The sequence below is a fragment of the Saimiri boliviensis genome, chromosome 9 (genome assembly GCF_048565385.1).
Source record: "Saimiri boliviensis isolate mSaiBol1 chromosome 9, mSaiBol1.pri, whole genome shotgun sequence".
Taxonomy (NCBI): Eukaryota; Metazoa; Chordata; class Mammalia; order Primates; family Cebidae; genus Saimiri; species Saimiri boliviensis.
In genome coordinates, this window is record NC_133457.1 from 100,105,628 (window position 1) to 100,128,931 (window position 23,304).

At 45.4% G+C, this 23,304-nt stretch overlaps 2 protein-coding genes across 3 annotated transcripts in view; one reads left to right on the forward strand and one right to left on the reverse strand.

Moving 5' to 3' along the window:
- Positions 1-2,711: 2,711 nt before the first annotated feature.
- On the reverse strand, positions 2,712-3,669 carry SCAND1 (SCAN domain containing 1). Its single transcript, XM_003932016.4, has 2 exons — positions 3,536-3,669; positions 2,712-3,427 (listed from the first exon to the last, which is right to left on the reverse strand). Exons 1-2 carry the CDS (start codon positions 3,667-3,669, stop codon positions 2,833-2,835), a joined length of 729 nt encoding a protein of 242 aa, XP_003932065.2. The 3' UTR covers positions 2,712-2,832.
- CNBD2 (cyclic nucleotide binding domain containing 2) overlaps positions 3,668-23,304 on the forward strand; it is a 71,235-nt gene continuing 51,598 nt past the window's right edge. The window contains exons 1-4 of one of the 2 annotated variants that reach the window (XM_074406450.1): positions 3,668-3,793; positions 7,126-7,179; positions 19,493-19,630; positions 22,282-22,335. In XM_074406450.1, coding sequence (XP_074262551.1) covers positions 3,668-3,793; positions 7,126-7,179; positions 19,493-19,630; positions 22,282-22,335 — 372 coding nt within the window. Of the gene's footprint in view, positions 3,794-7,125; positions 7,180-15,167; positions 16,131-19,492; positions 19,631-22,281; positions 22,336-23,304 lie in introns of those variants that run through there. The other variant, XM_039479287.2, reaches the window with a different exon arrangement.

Here is a 23,304-nt window from a genome sequence, read left to right on the forward strand (position 1 = left end):
TAAAAAATTCCTATCACTTAGTGATGTCCTGATGGTCCTACTGTATAGGCCTAGGCTAATGTGTGGTCTTGTCTTAGCTTTTAACAAAAATTTAAAAAGTAAAATATAAAAATTAAAGTAGAAAAAAACCTCATACAATAAGAATGTAAAGAAAATATATTTGTATAGCTCTACCATGTGTGTAAACACAAAGTGTTATCATGAAAGTCAGAATTAAAATTAAAAAGCTTAAAAAACAAAAAAGTTGGTCAGGCAGGGTGCCTCAGACCTGTAATCCTAGTACTTGAGGAGGCTGAGGCTGGAGACCCTGTCTCTAAATAAGGGGCCAGGTGCCATAACCCCAGCACTTTGGGAGGCCAAGGCGGGCAGATCACCTGAGGTCAAGAGTTTGAGACCAGCCTGGCCTACATGGCAAAACCCCATAGTAAAAATACAAAAATTAGCATGGTGGTGCATGCCTGTAGTCCCAGCTACTTGAGAGGCTAAGGCAGGAGAATCGCTTGAACCTGGGAGGTGGAGGTTGCAGTGAGCCGAGATTGCCCACTTCAACCTGGGCAACGGAGTGAAACTCTGTCTCAAAAAACCAAAAAACAAAAGTTAAACTAAGGCTAATTTATTATTGAAGAAAGAAATTAAAAAAAAATAAGTTTAGTCGTTTTTGACTAGCCTGGGCAACATGGTGAAACCCCATCTCTACAAAAAGTAGCCAGGCATGGTGGTGTGCCCCCGTATTCCTAGCTACTTGGGAGGTTGAGGCAAGAAGATCACCTGAGCCTTGGAGCCAGAAGTTGCAGTGAACCTAGATTGTGCCACTGTACTCCAGCCTGGACAACAATGTGAGATCCTGTCTCAAAAAAAAAAAATTTAGTGTAGCCTATGTGTTCAGTGTTTATAAATTCAGGAGTAGCATACAGTAACATCCTAGACGTTCACACTCACTCATCACTTAGCCAGAACAACGTCCAGTCCTGCAAACGCGATTTGTGGTACAGGTAACTGTTTTACTATATATAGTATATTAAATATATGTATTTTTTTTGGGGGGGGGGAAGGAATCTTGCTCTGTCACCCAAGCTAGAGTGCAATGGCACAATATTGGCTCACTGCAACCTCTAACTCCTGGGTTCAAACGATTCTCCTGCCTCAGCCTCATGAGTAGCTGGTATTACAGGTGCCCACCACCACACCCAGCTAATTTTTGTATTTTTAGTAGAGATGGGGTTTCACCACGTTGGCCAGGCTGGCTCCGAACCCCTAACCTTGTAATCGCCCACCTCGGCCTCCCAAAGTGCTGGGATTACAGGTATGAGCCACCGCACCCAGCCTATACTACTTTTTTACTGAAACTTTTCTACACATAGATATGTAAATAGCATTGTTATAACTGCCTGTAGTATTCAGTACAGTACCATGCTGTACAGGCTTGAAGCCTGAGAGCAGTAGACTCTACCACAAAGCCTAGGTGTATGTAGGCTATACCATCTAGTTTGCTTAAGTACACTCTAATGAGGCTCACACAATGATAAAACTGCCTAAAGGGTCATATTTCAGAGCATATCCTCATTGTTAAGTGATGCATGACTGTATAAAGTTCTTCACCATTCTTTTTTATTGAGTTCACTCTTGTTGCCCAAGCTGGAGTGCAGTGGTGTGATCTCGGCTCTCTGTAACCTACATCTCCTGAGTTCAAGTGATTCTCCTGCCCCAGCCTCCCAAGTAGCTGGGATTACAGGTGTTCACCACCACACAGGGCTAATTTTGTATTTTTAACAGAGACGCTGATGGGTCACTTGAGGTCAGGAGTTTGAGACCAGCCAAACCAAGGCGGTGAAACCCCATCCCTATTAAAAACACAAAATTAGCCGGATGTAGTGGCACACACCTGTAATACAAGCACTTTGGGAGGCTGAGGCAGGTGGATCACGAGGTCAGGAGTTCGAGACCAGCCTGACCAACATGGTGAAACCCAGTCTGTACTAAAAATACAAAAAGTAGCTGGGTATGGTGGGCGTGCCTGTAATCAGCTACTCGGGAGGCTGAGGCAGGAAAATCATTTGAACCCGGGAGGCGGAGGTTGCGGTGAGCCGAGATCGGGCCACTGCACTCCAGCCTGGGAGATAGAGCAAGACTCCGTCTCAAAAACAAAAACGAATCAAAGGGAGCCAGCTGAAGAGACATTAAAATGAGTAGCTTCAGTAATGTAAATAAACCATTAGTCCACACTAGTTGTGCTTAACTCCTACCACAGGCCTAACATTTGGCAAGGAAGGTGAGCAAGCCTGGCGACATAAGCCAGAACTCACAAGAACTAGTCTGTGTCTGTAAGGGTGTGCAGTAAACACTTCACATTAAAATGGCCCAATAACTTGGACCTTTTGGGAAGCCTGTACTCCAAAGGGCAGGTGCAAGTCGATGCCCACATTGGTATAGAGGTAGCTAGTTAAGTGAGCATTTAATAGAGGCAGCTATTCTACGTGGAAGAAACCCAAGTGGTTCCTTGGGACCCCAGGTGGAAAACTTCCCATATGTGGTAGAGGGATGACCCAGGTTCTGTCAATATTGTGGGATCTAAAGATCCCACAATAGCCAACGAAAGCCTTACTCTTAGGGACTCCCAACTTCGTTTCGCCACTAGCCAGAATGGCGGTGGGAAATAGGCTCGGTAAAATAAACCCAATAAAGAACGAATGAAAGAGACACACCAGACCAAAGGCGCTGCGAAAACTCGTTTTTCATTAACACGGGGTGCGGTCCTAGGTTTAGGCCCCCGGACCGGATCATGGCCCCAGTCCACAGAGAGCACCCGGCCCTGGCCGCCCCTAGCTCCACCGCTCAGCCAGTGATGCGTACATCCGTGCGGCGGCGGATCCGCCGGGCCCGCGTCGCCTCAGGCAGGATGGCAAGCAGCTGCTCTTGCACCAGCATCTCCACGATCTGCTCCTTGGTGCGGATGTCAGGCCGCAGCCACTGGCGGGAGAGCTCCCGCAGCTGCCGGAACGCCTCCCGGGGACCCGCCGCGTCCTGGTAGCGGAACTGCCGGAAACGCTGGCGGAACGTCTCGGGGCCGGGTCTAGAGCCGGCGAGGCCTGGTGGGGAGCGCGCTTCGGCTTCGGCCTGAGGCGCGATGCTCATGGGTGCAGGCCCAAGGGGCAGCTCCGGGGCTGCAGAGACCGCAGCCCGGGGCGTAGGGATGGCCTCGGGGACCGCGGCGTTGGGGCTGGAAGGCTCGGGGGCAGGCGGTGAGGCGTCTGGCAGCGAAGAGCCCACAGAGTTACGCTCACGGTCTGAGCTCGAACAGGCTCCTTCCGATTTCTCCGGTGGCACCGCCGCGGGACTCCCAGTGGCCGCCAAGATCGGCTCCAACGCCGCCATAACTTCGGCTCCGGGTGTCACTCTTTGTTCGGTAGCTATGGGCTGAGCAGTGCGTCTGCGCGGGGGCGGGGTGAGCAGGGAGACGTTTCCGGTTAAAGAGCAGAGCTCGCGCCACCCTTGAGGGAGGTGGCCTCAGGACCAGCGGAGAGTGCGCGGAGCTTACCTGCACCAGCGGAGCGCCTGCAGCAGCCGGAACCGAAAGTCTCTGCCTTCTCTGCGTCCAACTCTGCGTGCGAGACCCCGGAAGCAGCGCGCGGCCTCCCGGAAGCGGCGCCCTCTAGCGTTCTCGAGTCGCATGAGGAGGATGCTGCCCTCGAGATGCTGGAGGCCGAGCTGCGCGTGGCTTGGGCCCTTTCCGAATGGTGGCGCCTCTGAGCGCCAGTTCGAGGAGGAGTCGGAGGAGGAGCCTGAATGTTTCCAGGTAGACTTCGAGTCCCGGATCTTATCCGTGAGCCGCTTCGGCTTGCAGGGGAGCTTTCCGTGCGGGCGCCCTTTCTGACCGACCCTGATGAGCTGTAGCTCTGAAGGCCCCTCCTTCTGGAATGATTAGGCTGATGGCTGGCCGGGGCTCGTCCGGGTGGTGCCCGGCCGGTGACCCGAACAGGGGAGCGGGAAGGCGTCCGGGCCCTCGGGGAGGGCCCGTCTCGAGAAAGTTCTCTCGCTAGGTCAAAGTAGGAGGGCGATAGCACCCCCGCTTACTGCGAGGGTGACGGGCTGCAACACATCGCCTGGCCTGAAGGAAATGCTCGAGAACTCTTTGCTATTGTTATTTTTTCGCGTGTCTTCCAAAACCAAGGGAAAGGCGGCTCTGTGGGTTAACTTCAAGATTATTAAGTGAACTTTAAGTGCGTTGTCCCTTATGGTGGCTGCTGGCCGCCTGAGTTGACTGAGCCCTTGCAACGTAGCTAGTTGTTAACCCTCGAAATATAGCGAATTGAGATGTGCTGTATTGTAAAATATGGGACTTAGTATGAAAAAAACTAATGTAAAATATCTCAGTACTTTTTAATACTCATTACATGTTGGACCACAATGTTTTGCATATACTGGGTCAAATAAAAATATTATAATTAATTTCACCTACGTGTTTTTACTTTTTAAATGCAGCTTCAAAAACTATTTAAATTGCATATGCGGTTTACATTATATTTCCGTTGAACAGCGTTGGGTTACAGTTAGGCTGCCTTGGTGGAAACCACTTTGTACCCACCTCAGAGTTGTTGGGAGGGTTAAATAAGTTAAGCCTTTGGAGAGAAAGGGCTTTTTTTTTTTTTTTTTTTTTTTGAGACGGAGTTTCGCTCTTGTTACCCAGGCTGGAGTGCAATGGCGCGATCTCGGCTCACCGCAACCTCCGCCTCCTGGGTTCAGGCAATTCTCCTGCCTCAGCCTCCTGAGTAGCTGGGATTACAGGCACGCGCCACCATGCCCAGCTAATTTTTTGTATTTTTGGTAGAGACGGGGTTTCACCATGTTGACCAGGATGGTCTCGATCTCTCGACCTCGTGATCCACCCGCCTCGGCCTCCCAAAGTGCTGGGATTACAGGCTTGAGCCACCGCGCCCGGCCGGAGAAAGGGCTTTTAAGAAGTTTGCTGTTGTTTTTATTAGGTAAACTGCTTGCTATCCCTGAGCTACTGTTTCCTTATCAGTAAAATGTGGATGTAATAGAACTTACCTCTCAGAGGTAACAGTATTCAGTGAGATGCATGTAAAAGCATGTGCTCTGACAGTCCTCGACCAGGTGGCTTTCTGTTTGATAACTGACTCACAAATTGTTTTGTTTTGTTTTGAGACTGAGTCCTCCCTCTGTCACCCGGGCTGGAGGGCAGTGGCGCCATCTCAGCTCACTGTAACCTCTGCCTCCCGGGTTCAAGCGATTCTCCTACCTCAGTCTCCTGAGTAGCTGGGATTACTGGCGCCCGCCACCACACCTGGCTAATGTTTTGGTAGAGGCGGAGTTTCACCATGTTGGCCAGACTGGTCTGGAACTCCTGACCTCAGATCATCTGCCCGCCTTAGCCTCCCAAAGTGCTGGGATTACAGGTTTGAGCCACGGTGCCCGGCCACAAATAGGTTTTGTATCCCCATTTTACAGAATAGAAAACTGAGGCCCTGAGAGGACAGGGGCCGCATATGAAAGGTTTTGTATGACCTTGCAGTCCTTTTGAGCTCTGTGCAGGATGGAGGGGCATATTTAACAACCATTAACACGCCGGTAGCCCTGATATAGAACTTGCCCCTACTGTAGGGTGTTTCCTTTGGATAGCTAAAAGTGGATCCTCGTGAAATCGTTTCCATAGCCTGAAAACCTGGAAAAGTCATCACAATGGGCCTTTAATGTTTTTTAGTAGTTGCTGACATGTAAAAATTGGGAGATTTCACATGCAAATCTAGATAGCCACACTGAACCGAAATTCCTGCCAGTCAGCAATCAGCTGACACTGAGTAGAGACTACTTCCTTTAAACAAGACACACTGTCCCATTTGGTCTCAATCTCTACCATTCCCTATGGTTCTCTGAAATAGAATGTTGTTTGTATTTACTGTTGCTCTCAGGCTCTTGCTTTCTTTAGAGCCGATATTTTTTTTTCTGTTTTCTTTTTAGACGTGAGAAAGCAGGGTCCTATTGTTTGTTATGCCTACTGGCTTCAAATCTTGACTTCTGTTTGGTCCCTTGGCAGTGGGGTTTGCTGCCCAGAGTGACCAACAGTGCTAGTCCCTGTGTGGTAACAGGTACTCAGTTTCCAGGGCTAGGGGAATACACTAAACCCTTCTGTGGAGGCAAGAGGTGATAGAAGTCTTTACTGGGGAGGGGGCTTCAAGCTGAGACTCAAGAAGAAAATGGATGGGGCTCAGAGGCATTCCAGGTAGAAGGCACTGCCTGCACAAAGGCACATAGCGAATGGGAGCAAAACTGTGGAAACTGCAGGCTATTTGGGAACGTGGTTGGGATCTGGAGAAGGGAAGAGAGATGAGGTTGGAAGACTGGTAGAGGTTAAATCATAAATGTCCTAGAATTCCATGTTTAAAATTTAGTTCTTATCCTCTCATGAAAGGTAATGAACTCTTGTGGTACCTGAAATCAGGAGATGTTATGTTAGATCTCTAGTCTATTTCTTTCATTCATATTGAAATCATGAATTATTAGAGATGGAAGGAGGGACCTGAGAGATCTATTAGAATCACTGAATGTTAGACGGGAAGGGGCCTCAAAAATTGAAGTAAAAAATCTGGCCCTTTATGGGTAAGTAAACCTGCTTTAAAGTGATTTAGCAGTAAATAATAAATAATTTAGAGGGAATAGGTGAAACAAGATTGGCTCAGTAGTTGGCCAGACACAGTGGCTCATGCCTGTAATCCCAGCTCTTTGGGAGGCCGAGGCAGGAGGATCACCTGAGTTCAAGACCAGCCTGGGCAACATGATGAAACTCTGTCTCTACTAAAAATACAAAAAATTAGCTAGGCTCAGTGGCTCATGCCTGTAGTCCCAGCACTTTGGAAGGCCAAGGTGGGCGGATCACTTGAAAGATTGGCAATATGTACACTCTACTTTTGTATATGCTTGAAAATGTCCATGATAAAAGTTAAAGCATTCAGATTCCCAGAATCTGAAAAAATATATATAATGCCTCTTCTTCGAAAAGGGATGCAGTTACCTACTTTCAGATAATTTGCATATATCCTTGAACTCTTCCAGAGGTCCCAGATTAAATTTAAAATATACATTTATATTTCATTCTTTTGAATTTTGCAGATTGAGACGCCAAGATGCCAGGAGATGAAGGATTGGTCCAAAATAAAAAAGCTAGTAAGTGATTCCATGAGAACAGAAATCTTTTGACTTTTAGCCCAAACTCTTATTAGGCCTTTTTATCCCTAGATTGGGAGTTCACTTGGGAAAGAATCGTAACTCATTCATCTCGTATCACTTAGCTTCCAACACAAGGCCTCACTCCTAGCCAGCCTCAGTGTTGATAAAAGAGGCAAATATGGATTGCAGACCATCCCTGGGAATGTAGAGCTCTCATACGAGTCCTAGACTCTTTCAGAGACCTTGGTGCCTTTTGATGGCATGTGGTTGTTGGAGGTTGTGGAAAAGAAGCTTGGATACTTTTCTTTTTTTTTTGAGATGGAGTTTCGCTCTTGTTGCCCAAGCTGGCGTGCAATGGTGTGATGTCAGCTCACCTGGGTTCAAGCGATTCTCCTGCCTCAGCCTCCCAAGTAGCTGGGATTACAGGCATGCACCACCACACCTGGCTAACTTTATATTTTTAGTAGAGACGGAGTTTCTCCATGTTGATCAGGCTGGTCTTGAACTCCCGAACTCAGTTGATCCACCTTCCTTGGCCTCCCAAAGTGAGCCACCACGCCCGGCCACTTTTCTTTTTTATCAGAGCCATCATACTGGAGAATACATCTTTTAAAAAGCTTTTCATTTAGAAATAATTATAGATTCCTAATAGGTTGCAAAAATAGTTCAGAGAGGTTTCATGTACCCTTCACTCAGTTTTTCCTAATGGTAACAATATTAAAACCAGGAATTTGACATTGGTACAATCCACAGACTTTATTCACATTTTCCCAGTTTTAGATACGTTTTTTTGTGTGTGCGTATGTGTGTGTGTAGGTCTATGCAATTTTATTGCGTGGATTCATGCAACTACTACCACACCATCTAGAACTGTCTGATCACCACAAAGATCCCTCGTGCTATCTTTTTGTAATTGCATCCATTCATCTTCCCTTCCCTTCTCCCTACACAGGCAACCACTAATCTATTCTCCATGTTTATAACTGTGTTATTTTTAAAATGTTATGTAATTGGAATCATATAGTGTATAATCATTTGGGCTTGGCTCTTTCCACTTAGCACAATACCCTGGAGATTCACCCAGGTGGTTGCATGTATCAATAGTTTGTTCTTTTTATTGCTGAGAGGTACCATGGTATATTTAACCATCCATTGAAGGTCATTTGGGTTGTTTCTACCTTTGAGCTGTTACAAATAGAACTGCTATGAGTTATTTTATGGCACGGCCTTAGGTAATCATTTATCTTTCTGAGTCTGGAGATAGTATCTACCACACAGGATGGCTCTCAATAGTCGATGAGGAAATATATATAAGGGAACTGGTGCAAGGTTTGGCACAGAGTATATACTTAGTAATTTTTTAAAAAACCGTGATGGTTATGAAGAAATAATACTTGAATGTGTAAGTTCTAGTATGTAGTATTTTTAAGTCACAGGCATTGATATTAGTGTATTAATCTGTTCTCACACTGCCAATAAAGACATATCTAAGACTGGGCAATTTATAAAGGAAAGAAGTTTAATGGACTCAAAGCTTCACACTGGGGAGACCTCACAATCATGGTGGAAGACAAGGAGGAGCAAGTCAAGTCTTACATGGATGGCAGTAGGCAAAGAGAGAATGAGAACAAAGTGAAAGGGGTTTCCCCTTATAAAACCATCAGGTCTCTTGAGACTTATTCACTACCGGGAGAACAGTATAGGGGAAACTGCCCCCATGATTTAATTATCTTCCACTGGGTCCTTCCCACAACATGTGGGAATTATGGGAGCTACAATTCAAGATGAGATTTGGGTGCAGGTACAGCCAAACCATATTAATTAGTCATTCTTGTTTTGTTTTGTTTTCTCATTGTCAGTGCTTGAAGACAATTAGTCATTCTTGAACATCTGTGTATGTGTGACACATTATTTACAGATAAGAAATTAAAGTCAAGAGGGATTAATTAACTTGCCTAAGTTCAGCCAGTGCATGGCAAGATTGGGATTCAAACCCACATTTAACATAGAGACAGTAGGAACCATGGAAGGACTTAAAAGTAGTGGAGGGATGTGATCAGCTTTGTGTTTTAGGAGACTCAGTCTGTATGTACTGTAAAGAATATTGCTTTATTGCCGAACACTTAGATTATTTCTGTTTTTTCATTATTAAGATAATGTGATAATCATATAGAGCTTAAAAAGCATCTGTTACCATCAAATCTATTTGGTTTCTGAGTTTGAAAAGCAAGCATTCTGATAGCAAGAGCTTGGATGATAAGGGATATCAGTACTTCCTTGAGCTATAATTCGAAAAGAAGACTGACTGAAATATTTTACTAATATTGCCACCTTTCTTTCTAGAGACATGTGTTTGATTTATAGAATGTTAGGACAACTCCTTTGCTTCACAGATTGGCAAACTAAAGTTCAGACAGTAGAAGTACTAGCCAGGGTAGAATCCAGGGCCCAGCAGTGAATGAGAGTTTTAGTTGCTCTACATCCTTACCAGCACTTAGTGTTGCATTTGACAGAGTCTGTCACCCAGGCTCAATGTCTTTAGTTATTCAGAAAATTTAGTGCAGTGGTGCAGTCCTAGCTCACTGCAGCTTCAGACTCCTAGGTTCGAGCTAATCCTACCTGAGCTTCATGAGTAGCTGGGACTATAGGCATGTACCACTATGCCCCACTAATTGTTTCATTTTTTTGTTTTGTAGTTACAGGGTCTTATTATGTTGCCCAGGCCAGTCTCAAACTGCTGGCTCCAAACAATCCTCTTGCCTTAGCCACCCAAAGTTCTGGGATTACAGGTGTAAGCTACCATGTCCCGCCCTACCTCTCACTTTCTCTTGTTTCTAAACTGCCATTCCTTCCCTCCCCTCTCCTCCCCTCCCCTCTCCTCCCCTTTCCTCTCCTCTCCTTCCCTCTTCTTTCCTCTTTTCCCCTTCCCCCCCTCCTCCCTCTCCCCCATCTCCCCTCTTCCTTCTCCTTCCCTTCCCTCCCCTCTCCTCTCCTCCTCTTTCCTCTTTTCACCTCTTCTCTATCCTCCCTCCTCCCCTCTCCTCCTCCAACCCCCTCCTCTCCACTGCCCCTTCCTACCCCCTCCTCTCCCTCCTCACCCTCCTCCCCTCTCCCCTCCCCCCTCCCCCTCTTCTCCTCCCCTCTTCTCCCCTCCCCTCTCCTCTCCCCTCCCCTCCCTTTCCCTCCTTGTCCCCACTCCCCTCCTTTCCTCTCCCCTTCCCCTCCCGCTTCCCCGCCCCTTCTCTCCCTTCCCCCATCTTCTCTTTTTGATGAAGTCTGGGAGTCTCACTTTGTCACCCAGTGGAGTGCACTGGTGTGATCTTGGCTCACTGCAACCTCTGCCTCCCAGATTCAAGCTGTTCTCCTCCTGCCTCAGCCTCCTGAGTAGCTGGGATTACAGGTGTGCACCACCATGCCCAGCTAATTTTTGTGTTTTTAGTAGAGACAGGGTTTTACCATGTTGGCCAGGCTGGTCGTGAACTCCTGACCTCAAGTGATCCACCAGCCTTGGCCTCCCAAAGTGCTGGGATTACAGGCATAAGCCACCGTGCCTGGCCTCTTGACTCTTTTTAAATCATTAATTCCCAACTCCTTCATTTGCTTTTTGCAGTCCTGTTTCCTGTTTTTAGCAAGGCTAGCTTTCTTTTTGATGTTTCTGGAATGACCTTCACTTTTGAGATAGTTATTTTAAAAATCCATTCTTTCCTGAGCTCTGCCAGTGTCAATTCCTCTGGCTATCTCAGTGTCTTTTCTTTGAAATATTGCATCTTTGCTTTGATATCTTGTTTTAAAATTCATTAAGCCCCTAGTACAGAGAAGTTTACCCTAAAAAAAAAAAAATTCATTAAGCCCTTTGAGTTCTTTGTTGTTCGTGATTATCTATTTCATGTTAGCTTTTTCCTTCTTTCTTTTCCCTCCCTCCTTCTCTTCCTTTCTTCCTTCCTCCCTCCCTCTCTCCCTCTCTCTCTTTTTCTTTCTGTGATTGTCTTTCATCTGCCATTTTTTTTCCTGTTCCCTGCCTGCCTCTCCCATTTTTTTTTTTTTTTTACAGTAATATCTTTGTATAAGTCTGGTGCTATTTCTTTTTTACTATAACTCCCCTTTAGATGAAGTGAGTTATTCTGGGCCAGCTGCTTGTGGGGTTGTGTGCAGAGAAAGGAGTAGAGTAGAATTCCAGACTGTCAGGAATTCTCTTGGCTTCCTAGTGAAGCTCCTTCTGACGGGGTTTTGTGTATGTATGTGAATTGGTTTAGCCATTTCCTCTTCCAACCAGTTGGAGCTTAGCAGCTGCGGGGCTATAAAAATGGCACATCTGTGTTTCCCTGATCAGTCCACTCCCCTACTTCTCCTTGGTGCCAGTGGGACCAGAGCGGCTCCCAAAGCCAGCCCACCCATCACCATCCCAGTGTTCTACTGAAGGTGTTGTGAGTTGTGCCCTCAAGGTGCAGCCCCCTTTCTTGGAGAACTTTGAGTTCTGCCAGCTCTCCCTGAGGCCTACGGCCATAGTGTTCTCTATTGGCATTAACCTTCTGGATCTTTTCAGCACCCCTTATGGCTGCACAGGCTGATGTGATAGCTTGCTACTCTCAGCACTGTCACCTGTCACCCTCTGGCCACTGGAGCGCTCAACCCAGAAAGGCTGGGGAGTTAATCCCTCCAGGAGGAGCTCTCAAGTGGACAGCTCTGAGGCATGCTCCCTGAACTGTTACTAAGGTCCCCAGGACTGGCCCACAGGGGCTACATGTTCATGCATCCCTGTAAAAAAAATATGTATAGAAGATCTGATGATGATTCTCCTTAGCTATGTTAACATAATGAATTGTGTTTATGGACTCTCCCTTAACCATCTTTGCATTCCTGGAATGATGTGATTTTTAAAGGTACTGCTGAATTCTATTTGCTTATATTTTAAGATTTTAAAGACAATATTTATAAATGAGATGAATCTGTAGCTTTCTCTTTTTGTGCAACCTCTGTTTGGTTTTAACGTCATTGTTCTCACTTTATTAAAATAATTTGGTAGTTTTCCTTCTTTTTAGGCTCTGGAACAGTTGAAGAAACATTGAGATTATTTGGAGTTGCCTATAAAACCTTTAGGACCTGGTGCTTTTTTCTTTTTAGGTGGTGATGAGAGACCTCTTTTATAGCTTCTGTACTTCTGTGACAATTAGTCTTTATAGGCTGGGCATGGTGGCTCACTCCTGTAATCCTAGAACTTTGGGAGGCTGAGGTGGGAGGACTGCTTGAGCCCAGGAATTCAAGACCAGCCTGGGCAACATAGTGAGACCAGATCTCTACAAATTAAAAAATTAGTCAGTCATGGTGGTGCACACCTGTGGTCCCAGCTACTTAGGAGTCTGAGGCAGGAGGATCACTTAAGCCTGAGGAGGTAGAGGCTGCAGTGAGCCATGATCATGCCACTGCATTCTGGCCTAGGTGAAAGAGTAAGACCTTGTCTTCAAATTAAAAAAGAAAAAGAAAAGAAAGAAAATCAGAAAATTGTCTATTTAAGTGGTTTTGGCTGGGCACAGTGGTTCACACCCTTTGGCCTCCAGGGTGGGTAGATCACTTGAGGTCAGGAGTTTCAGACCAGCCTGGCCAACATGGTGAAACCCTGCTTCTACTAAAAATATAAAAATTAGCCAGGCGTGGTGGTGGGTGCCTATAATCCCAGCTACTTGGAAGGCTGAAGCAGGAGAATCGCTTGAACCTGGGAGGCAGAGGTTGCAGTGAGCCAAGATCATGCCACTGCACTCTAGCCTGGGCAACAGAGAGAGACTGTCTCAAAAATAAACAAACAAATAAAATAGTTTCTATTGGGGTCACTCTGATTAATTATTTTTTCTTAGATTATCCGTAAAAATCCAGTGTTTAAGTGTTAAAATTTGATTCATTCAAATTCCTAAAAAAGCCTCTGTTGAAACATGTCACTAGGCTAGTTATGGCTTGTGAACTGCCATTTTGCAATGACTAGATAGAGAATTTTTGACCTGAAAGAGGCCATATGGATTCTATACTGGGGATTGCAAACAGGTAACATGCCTGGCAGATGACTTAATTGTGTGAGGTGAAGACATTGGCGAATTGGAGAGCCAATACCTCAAAGACAAGCAAGTTAATTTTGAACAATATATATATTATTTCTTGAGATAGTGTCTTGCTCCGTTGCCCAGGCTGGAGTGCAGTGATATGATCTTGGCTCACTGCAACCTCCGCCTCCCAGGTTCAAGCAATTCTCTTGCCTCAGCCTCTTGAATAGCTGAGATTACAGACATGTGCCACCACTCCTGACTTATTTTTGTATTTTTAGTAGAGACGAGGTTTCACCATGTTGGCCAGGCTGGCCTTGAACTCCTGACCTCAGATGACCCTCCTGCCTCAACCTCCCAAAGTGCTGGGATTACAGGTGTGAGCCACCACGCTTGGGCGAATCTTCTCATCTTGAAAATAAATTATTTGTGGAATTGAATCTAACTCTATTTTATACATTATGAAAATGAGGCCCCAAGTAGTTAAGTCCCTATTCACATGGGAATAGGACCACTGCCCTTTTTGGCATTCTATCATTTAATAGTTCCATTATAGAATCAGAAACTGTAACAGAAATGAAATTTCTTTATTTTTAGAACTGATTTTAATGTCTGACTCTAAATCCCCAGCCTACCTCTTTGCAGATAATTTCAGACATCTTCTGGTAAATTGAGAACCCATCCAGTAATTTTGAGTGGACATAATTTCAGCCTTATTGATTCATCTTGGGCTCATTCAGAGCTCTCTAAACTTCCTGCCTCTTCTTCCCCAAAGCTGATCCAATTCCTAGAGAAATTGTACAGCCACAGCTAGGAAGAGGTGAGGTTGGCAGTGACCATTTTTGTGATCTCATTAGGTCTTACTGGCATCATCTGATGCCCCTTGTGAGCCTGGATACTCTCCTTCTCACTCTTGGATCCTCAGACAGCTCAGGAGACTGATGGGACACCCCTCCTGCCTATAGCCATCTCCTACCATCTCTCTTGCTTTCTCCAGGCCCAGTTGTTTGTTTCAGAAGCTCTCTAAACTTTTGAAGGGGATCCTCTTATATTTCCTTCCTTAAGACAAGGTCTGCAGTAGGGGTGACAAAAACTTGACTAAGTGGTAGATAAGGCACCAAAGTGAGTCATGCAGACTCTCACCTGCTCACTCCCTCCTCTGCATGCCATTCATGCCAAGTCCCCTTTTAAAAGCCCTTGCTCTCTGCTCCAAAAGCAAAGAGGTACCCTAAGACAGGAAGCCCATACTTTTCCCCTTAAGCTAGCTTTGGAATCAAAAGTCACTTTCCTTCTACCAAATCTTGCTTTTTTTATTTTTGAGGCGAAATCTCTCTGTTGCCCAGGCTGGAGTGCAGTGGCACGATCTCGGCTCACTGCAACCCCCACCTCCCATATTCAAGTGGTCCTTCCACCTCAGCCTCCTGAGTAACTGTGATTACAGGCACCTGCCCCCTTGACTGGCTAATTTTTTTGTATTTTTAGTAGAGATGGTATTTCACCATGTTAACCAGGCTGGACCAGACCTTGCTTCTGTTAACTGAACGCTACAAATGGCAAGCAACTGTACCTGAAATTTAGCTACACTACTTTCTTAAAAAAAAAAAAGGGGGCCCTGGCTGCATGCAGTGGTTTATGCTCATAATCCATCACTTTGGGAGGCCAAGGTGGGTGGATCACTTGGGGTCAGGAGTTTGAGACCAGTCTGGGCAACATGGTGAAATCCCGTCTCTATTAAACATACAAAAATCAGCTGGGTGTGGTGGCGGGCACCTATAATCCCAGGTACTTACAAGGCTGAAGCAGGAGAATAACTTGAACCTAGGAGGCAGAGGTTGCAGTGAGCCAAGATAGGGCTCCAGCCTGGGAACAGAGCGAGACAGTGTCTCAAAAAAAAAAAAAAAAAAAAGCGGGGGAGGGGGGCAAAAAAAAAAAGCCCTATCTTTGCAGGACGGGTGAGTTACCCCAAATTGGGACTTAGCCCAGGAGAGTTCCTGGCTTTGCCCAAGGAAAGAATTCAAGGGTGAGCCAGTGGTGTTAGGAATCTTTTATTGAATAGGCTGTTCCTTGTGGAGTAGGGCTAACTCATAGGCTAATGCAGCACCTGGTGTATGGGATGTTGGCAACTGTATTTATACTCACTTTTAATCCTTTCTCAGTCTTTTGGCTAAGATCAAGTGTAGTATACTCATCCTACCCACTTTCAATCACACATACATTAAGGGGCAAGTTAATGCAAATTGAGGGGTGGGTTTCTAGAGCTTTCTGGGAAAGGGGTGGCAACTTCCTTGTCATTGCCAAGACATTGGTAAACAGTCATGGCACTGTTGGGAGTGTCTTATGCTAATGTGGAATGGGGACAGCTAGGGGTTTGCTTTTGTCCCTGTCTGGTTCATGCCAGTTTTTTCTACCTTATCCTGTCTGGACCAGATCCTGTTTTGGTCAGCAGGGTTGTGACCAGAAGGCAAGTCCTGCCATTCTCCTATCTTACCAGGACTCTGGCAGCCATTTTAGCCCCTTTGAGCCCCAGTCTCCTGCGTATGGAGTTGGGCAAAAGTTTGGGTAGTTGTGAGGATTCACTGAGGTAATGCCTGTCAGTGTCCAGTAGTTGTTAGACTCCCACATTCCAATCCCTGTGCCCCTCCCTCCAGAACCTTTCACTGTGACCTAAGGAGATTCTGAGAATGATATTCTCAGAGCAGGGCTTCTAGTAGCTGATTGTATGGTGGGAGAAGTGAAGTGAAGCTCTTTCTTGCCTTGTTACTGAAGAAATCTTTTGGTTTCTAGTATTACTGAATTCTTGGGGAAAATTTGTAGTCCTCACCTTGAAAGGCAAAAGGGCTAGTTGTGCCATTTGCCCACCCAGGAACCATGAGGAGATATACGATAACTTATGCCTGGCAGCTCCTGAAGAAGGAACTGGTGAGGAGGGGCAAGGGCTCTGGGAGGGAAGAGCAGAAGATTGGACAGGTGTTTTGAGGAAGGCAGATGCAGGTGTAGGAGAGGGCCTTGGATGAATGGTGGCCATCCTGTACCATCTGGAGTCACAGCATGGCACAAAGGAGGGACCCCTGCCCTGGAGCCTACCAGCCCCCGACACTGGGCAAGCCATGGGCCATGCTCAGAGCCACTGAGTCCTATTCTGTACCCCCTCTTCCTGCTATTATGAGATCCAGAGAGAACAAGGCAGGGTAGCAACATAGAGTCATAGGTTAAGCTTGTGAACTCTGGAGCCAGACTACCTGGGTTTAAATCTATTACCTATTAGTCATGTGACCTGAGGCAAGTTGCTTGGTTTGCTGTGCCTTTATTTTCTCCTCTGTAAAGTGAGATGATAGTGTTAGTACCTACTGCATAAATTTACTATTGATTAAATGATTTACATATTAGAATAGTGCTTTGAATAATGCCTGACAATAGTAAATTGTATTCAGTAGGTATTAATTTTATTCATAAAGTACCTTTCCTGATATTTCCTTAGATATCTAGTTCTTAAGAAATAGAACATTACAGGTGCAGGTAAAGCTCTTTACCATCCCATGCCTCTTTATTTCTCTTTACTAGTAACTACTTTTCTGGTGTCACCCTTCCTATTTATATTTTTATGTATTATCACATGTGTATATATCCAATAACAACATATAGTATGTGGCACACTTTTAAAAAATGATAAATGGCATCATAGTTCTTTTTTCCCACTCAAAATCATTTCAGCCTTATCCACATTGAGACCACACAGACTTAGTGCTGTTTTCAGTCCTGTGGCTGTACCATAATGTATTGATCCCTTTGATCCCTACTAATGGACACTTGTTTTCAGCCATTTACTATTACAGACAGTGTTGCCATGACTGCCCTCATGGCTATCTCCTTGTGCATGTATGTGAGTTTCTCTGAAGAAGACACATAAAGTACATACAATTCCTCCATTGTGAAGTACACACATCCTCAACTTTATATATAATGTTGCCAAATTGCTCTTCAACATGCTCTTGTTACTACTTTAATTTCCATTTCCATTATTTCTAGCAGTGTTAAGAATGGTTTCATAATTTGGCTGGGGCATGGAGACTCATGCCTGTAATCTCAGCACTTTGGGAAGCTGAGGCAGAAGGATCACTTGAATCCAGAATTGGAAACCAGCATGTGCAACAAAGTGAAACCCCTTCTTTACAAAGCATATAAATATAAATAGAAATGAGTAAAAACAGTCTTTTCACAATTTGTATGTAATTTGAACTTTCCCTTTGAATTACCTGTTCATATCCTTTGCTCATTTTGCTGTTGGGTTACTTGTATTTTTCTTTTGATTTGTAGGATTACGAAAAATAGATTTTGGTTAGTAATCCTTTGTTGTTGATTATACGCAGAGCAAGTATATTTTACCAGTCTGCAGTTTGTTTTCTTACTTAGTTAATGATATACTTTAGCTAGTCTCAAACTCCTCCAACAATACCTCAAGCAATGGGCCCACCTCAGCCTCCCAAAGTATTAGGATTACAGGCTTGAGCCATTGCTCCTGGCGTTTTTTTTTTTTTTTCTCACAGAGTCTTGCTCTGTTGTCCAGGCTGGAGTGCAGTGGGATGATCAAGGCTCGTTGCAACCTTGACCTCCTGAGCTCAAACAATCCTCCTGCCTCAGCCTGCTGAGTAGCTGGAACCACAGGTGAGCTCTACTGTACCCAGCTAATGATGTACTTTTCAACATAAGTTAGTAAACAGAGATTTTATTTAGTTTCTGAATTTTTTTCCTGACCCCCGCCAAACTAAAGTTTTGCATTTTTTATTGGAAAATTTTCGAACATAAAAGTTGAAATATTTTACATATATATGTATATGTATCACCCTCTAGATCTATCATTCACCATTTTGCTGTATTGGCTTTATGTATTTGTGTATGTGTTTGCTGAATTGTTTGAAAGTAAGCTGTATACTTTATGACATATCTTTCTTAAAAATAATGACATTACCCACATAACCAAATACCACTATTATACTAAGAAAATCAGCACTGATTTCCTAATATTATCTAATGTACAGTCATATTCAGTTTCCTAATTTTTCCATACAGTGCCTTTGCTCTGTTGCCCAGGCTGAGTGCAGTGGCACGATCTCAGCTCACTGCAACCTCCACCTCCTAGGTTCAAGTGATTCTCCTGCCTTAGCTTCCTGAGTACCTGGAACTACAGGCATGCACCCCCATGCTCAGCTAATTTTTGTATTTTTAGGAGAGATGGGGTTTCACTACATTAGTCAGGCTGGTCTCGAACTCCCTACCTCAGGTGATCCACCCACACCCTCCCAAAGTGCTGGAATTACAGGCATGAGCCACTGTACCTGGCCTAGAGTGCCTTTTATAGCTTATTATTATGAACCAGGATCCAGTCAAGAAGCATACCATTGGTATGTCTTTTGAATCTTTTATTAATCTAGAGCAGTCCCCATGCCTGTTTTTCTCCTCATGAAATTGACTTTTTGAAGAAACAGGGTTCGTTGATTTATAGATTGTTCTACATCCTGGATTCTTCCCTATCCTCTGTATTCACTTGTTCTCAGTTCCAATTCCAAATTCCCAGGGAAAAGGTAGGGTGGCCCATCTTGGATTAGGTGTTATATTAGTTTTCTATGGCTGCCATAACAAATTACCACAATTTGGTGGCTTAAAGCAAAGCAAATTTAATACCGTAACAGTACTGTAGGCGAGTAGTCTGACACAGATGTTCTTGTTCTAAAATCAAGGTGTGAGCAGGCCTGCATTCCTTCCTTAATTCTCAAGGCCTTTTCTGCTTCTAAAGGCCACCCACATTCCTTGGCTTGTGGGCCCTTCCTCTATCTTGAAAGCCAGCAGTGTTGCATCTCTCTTACCATTATTTCCTCAGATCTATCTGATTCTAAAATTCAGGCTCTGTACATCCTACCTATACTGCCTGCAATTAGTTGTGCCACTTACTTTGTGGATGGAAGTGAAGGATTTGACATTTAACTGGTTTACTGGTGCATAACAAACTGGCTTCTGGGGAGAGGAGATGCCCTGACTCGTAGCTCCAATTTCTGTGCCATAAATACTCCTACCATGGCCAGTTTCAGGCTACCAACTTAATTTCAGCAGGCTTGCAAACTTCCTGAAAATCTAGCCATCACTCTAGCACATCACTTCATTTAATCCTGGTACGTTTCACCTTGTTCAGTGCCATCCAGACTGCTGTTGACAATCATAATTAATTGCATGCTTGACCTCCTGGGCTCTATTGGTTTGTATTGATTTTGTTTGCTTTGTTTCCATAGGGACTGTGCCAGCTTGCCAGGGATATCATGATAATGATCCGAGTGTGTAAAATGTTCCGCCAAGGCCTCAGGGGATTCCGGGAATATCAAATCATTGAGACTGCTCACTGGAAGCACCCTGCCTTCTCCTTCTGGGATGTAAGCAGCTGGGCTCAGCAGGGTTATGAGGGCTTAAAGAGGCCCAATAAATTACACCCCACTTCCTGGCCCAAACTCAGAACTAACTGAGAAAGAAGACAAAAGAAAAAGCAGATGAGAGATCCAATGGTCTCCTTTATTAATGACCAGACTTCTGTTAGAGAGGGTTACTTATATCATCAAGCAACAGGATTACCTAATGCTGAACCCCAGATTTAGACAGCTTTTCATGCCTAGCCACAGGCAGTGTTGGACCAAGGCAGGCTCCAGTGCAACAGCAGGCCTGCTGGCCTAAACTCATGGCAGGGAAAGGTGGAGCAAAATATGGGCTCAGAGGGAAAGGACAATCATGCCTAGTTTTTCTCTTTCCAAATTTACCAAAGAGCTTAAGTCACTCCTTCTCAATGTAGAAGGAGAGAGGCCGGTAGTGTTCTGTTAATACACCTCCCTCCATGTGGAAAGAAACCTTGAGGGTGGAGAAATGGTCTTCATTTCAACAGTGATCAAAACAGCCAGAAGCAGTCCAGGAGTCACAGTAACCAAGGTTTCTGAATGCCCAAATGCTCGCTCTATTTATGTCTCTACTTTATTTTTATTTTTATTTTTTGAGACGGAGTTTCGCTCTTGTTACCCAGGCTGAAGTGCAATGGCGCGATCTTGGCTCACCACAACCTCCGCCTCCTGGGTTCAGGCAATTCTCCTGCCTCAGCCTCCTGAGTAGCTGGGATTACAGGCACGTGCCACCATGCCCAGCTAATTTTTTGTATTTTTAGTAGAGATGGGGTTTCACTATGTTGACCGGGATGGTCTCGATCTCTTGACCTCGTGATCCACCCGCCTCGGCCTCCCAAAGTGCTGGGATTACAGGCTTGAGCCACCGCGCCCGGCCTATGTCTCTACTTTCTTTCCCACATCCCTACTTCAGTGAAGAGAGCATTTTCAGGCCCTGTTCACTGTGGTGACTATGTTTTTAGATTTCCTAGAAGGTCCCAATTTAAAATATTTTATCCCAGTGGTAGATCATGAGCCCTTCTTTAGCTCAAAAAGTTGGTCACCCTTCTGTTAACTTGTTCATTCTAGTTCTCCAAAGGTATCTTCATTGCTACTGTGTGTTGCTCAGGGCTTGAAAGTTTCCCCAGCAGTCAGCTGGACAAATCCTGCCCATTTTCCTGTTGTTTTGGGAATGTCTAGAGCCAGCCTCCACCCCTCTGCATCTAGTGATTCACTCCAAGAAATTTCCCTAAAGGGCATCTGACAGATAGTGGCCAAAGAAACAGGGATAGGGGCTGGTGATGGGGGAAAGAAAGGCAGCCTTAGACTGGTTTCTAAGGGGCGAGCAGGTAATATAACTAGTGTGTGTGTAGCTGAGTTTAAGATACAGCAGGCCATGCTAATACTGGCACAGAGCACTAATCATACAGCTTATTAACAGTGAGGTGAATAACTTTGAAATAAAGTTTTAGAGAAATATTAAAAAAAAAAAAAAGATACAGCAGACCAGCTTGAGAGGAAGGATATGCCCCATCTAAATACATTCAGATTCATAGACTCTAGACACCATGCTGGCCAAACCAAACAAAGCTGCAGCCCTGTGGTTGGGCTGGGATGAGAAATGAATGGAGTGGAAGAACTGTAACCCAAAGACTCAGGTTAGCTCTCAGGAAGGACCTTCTGACTCTCAGGGTGGCATGCAATGGTGACACAATGGGCTCTGGAGATCAGAGGGCTTTGATTACCAGAAGACATGGCCTGATGCATGGGGCAGTTGGAAGCTTAGATGTAGAGTCAGCCTTGTTATTAGGGGAGTGCAAGGCTAAGCCTCACCACATGGGCCAGCCAGAGTGGCTTGAGCAGAGCAGAAGCCTCTCAAGAATAGCCTTTAAGGGTCATAGGGTTGTCATGTGGAGCACTGGGCAGCTGGAGTGCAGGATCAGGTGGAGAGCCCTAGACTGCTTCAGTAGATTTGTGAATCTGGATGTTTCTGAGCACATCCTCTTTCCTTCAGTAGCCTCCCTGAGAAGTACCACATGGCTACGCAAACGGTAAACAGGTAGTGGGGGTGAGCGAGACAGGGGTCTGAGTGGCTCCAAGGAACAAATGACATGTGGCTCAAGGCCACACTCCAGATATGGAATTGGGTTTGCCGAAAGCCTTGGGTTGGGATCCCAGCTGGACTACTGACTTGCTGTGCAACTTCCTTCATCACCTCAGTCCCATATGGGGCTTAATAAAACCTGCTTTGTCCTGATGATTAAATGGAGCAAGATAAGGAAGATACACTGTGCTTGGCTCATTAAAGATGGTTGGCTTCATTTTTCCTTTATTTTTATCCCTCCTTTTCTTACCCCCTATACTTGTTTGCTGCTTTTCCCCCTTCCTTTTCTCTCTCCTTTCCTTTTCTCTCCTTATCTTCCTTTCCTTCTCCCCACCCCATAGTTCTCTGCCTTCACTATAATATGTTGTCAATGCTGGACCCAAGCCTAGTGCCGAATTGAGCCTTTCAAGCAGAGGCAGGACTGAAAGGCTGCTACGAGGTTTCCCTTGGCTTCCTGCCCACCATGGTGGTCCCAGTACACAGGAGGGCTTTAGATGTAAAGTTCTAGGGGCAATCTTGCTGATTCTCCCTCCTCTCCCTGCCCTCTTTCTTTCAGAGAAAGAGGCAAAGCCGCGTCACATTTGATACCATGGACTTCATTGCAGAGGAGGTATGCATAGGTCGAACCTTGCTGTGGGAGAATTTCCTTTCTGCACCCTGGCTTGGAAGAAACCCTGGCTGGGCATCAGCAGAGCTGGTTTCAGTCTAGGCTCTGCCACCAACTCAGCATATCACCCTGAGGTGGCCACTTCATTTTCTTATTTATAAAACAGCTGATCTCAGTGATTCCTTCTAGCCCTCAGTTCCAAGACTGTGAGCATCTAGGAACCAGCTGTCACTGCATAGTTGAGCAGAACCAATGGGAGAGAGTCCCTGGGCTTGGACCTGTGGGAAAACAGCAGGCAAAAAAGAAACAGAGGATGTGAGTCCCAGAGAGAGGAAGAATTTGGGTGATGGGAAAAGGCTGACCTATGTGTGAATTCTGGTTCTGCCCTGAACTCACTGAGAGATGCTGGGCACTCCTCTCACACTGGTTGTCAGGTACCCTCAGAGAGTCTTATTCAGGTGCACCATACCTGTAGGCACTCAGAAGGCTGAGGTGGGTGATCACTTAAGGCCAGGAGTTCAAGACTGCAGTGTGCTATGATCACATCACTGCATTCCAGTCTGGGAGATAGAGCGAGACCCCCTCTCTAAAAAAAGTCTTCTCATTATGATAAGGGAATGCTTTTATATCTGTGGGAGCTTTAGACTGCGTAACTTGCTCCCTGAATTTCAGTCTCATCATTGTTATCTTCTTGGCTTCTCTCCATCATATCCTGGGTATTAAATATTAAAATCCAATGTAAAATTTAAAAGAGCCAGCCGGGCGCGCTGGCTTACGCCTGTAATCCCAGCACTTTGAGAGGCCAAGGCAGGTGGATCATGAGGTCAAGAGATCGAGACCATCCTGGTCAACATGGTGAAACCCCGTCTCTACTAAACATACAAAAAAAATTTGCTGGACATGGTGGCGCGTGCCTGTAATCCCAGCTACTCAGGAGGCTGAGGCAGGAGAATTGCCTGAACCCAGGAGGCG

Excerpts from the sequence above, each read along its gene's own strand:
- SCAND1 (XM_003932016.4), bottom strand. The coding sequence starts at position 3,669 with ATGCGACTCGAGAACGCTAGAGGGCGCCGCTTCCGGGAGGCCGCGCGC. Across the intron at positions 3,428-3,535 it reads CAGGCGCTCCGCTGGTGCAG|ACGCACTGCTCAGCCCATAG; the intron begins GTAAGCTCCGCG and ends GCCCCCGCGCAG.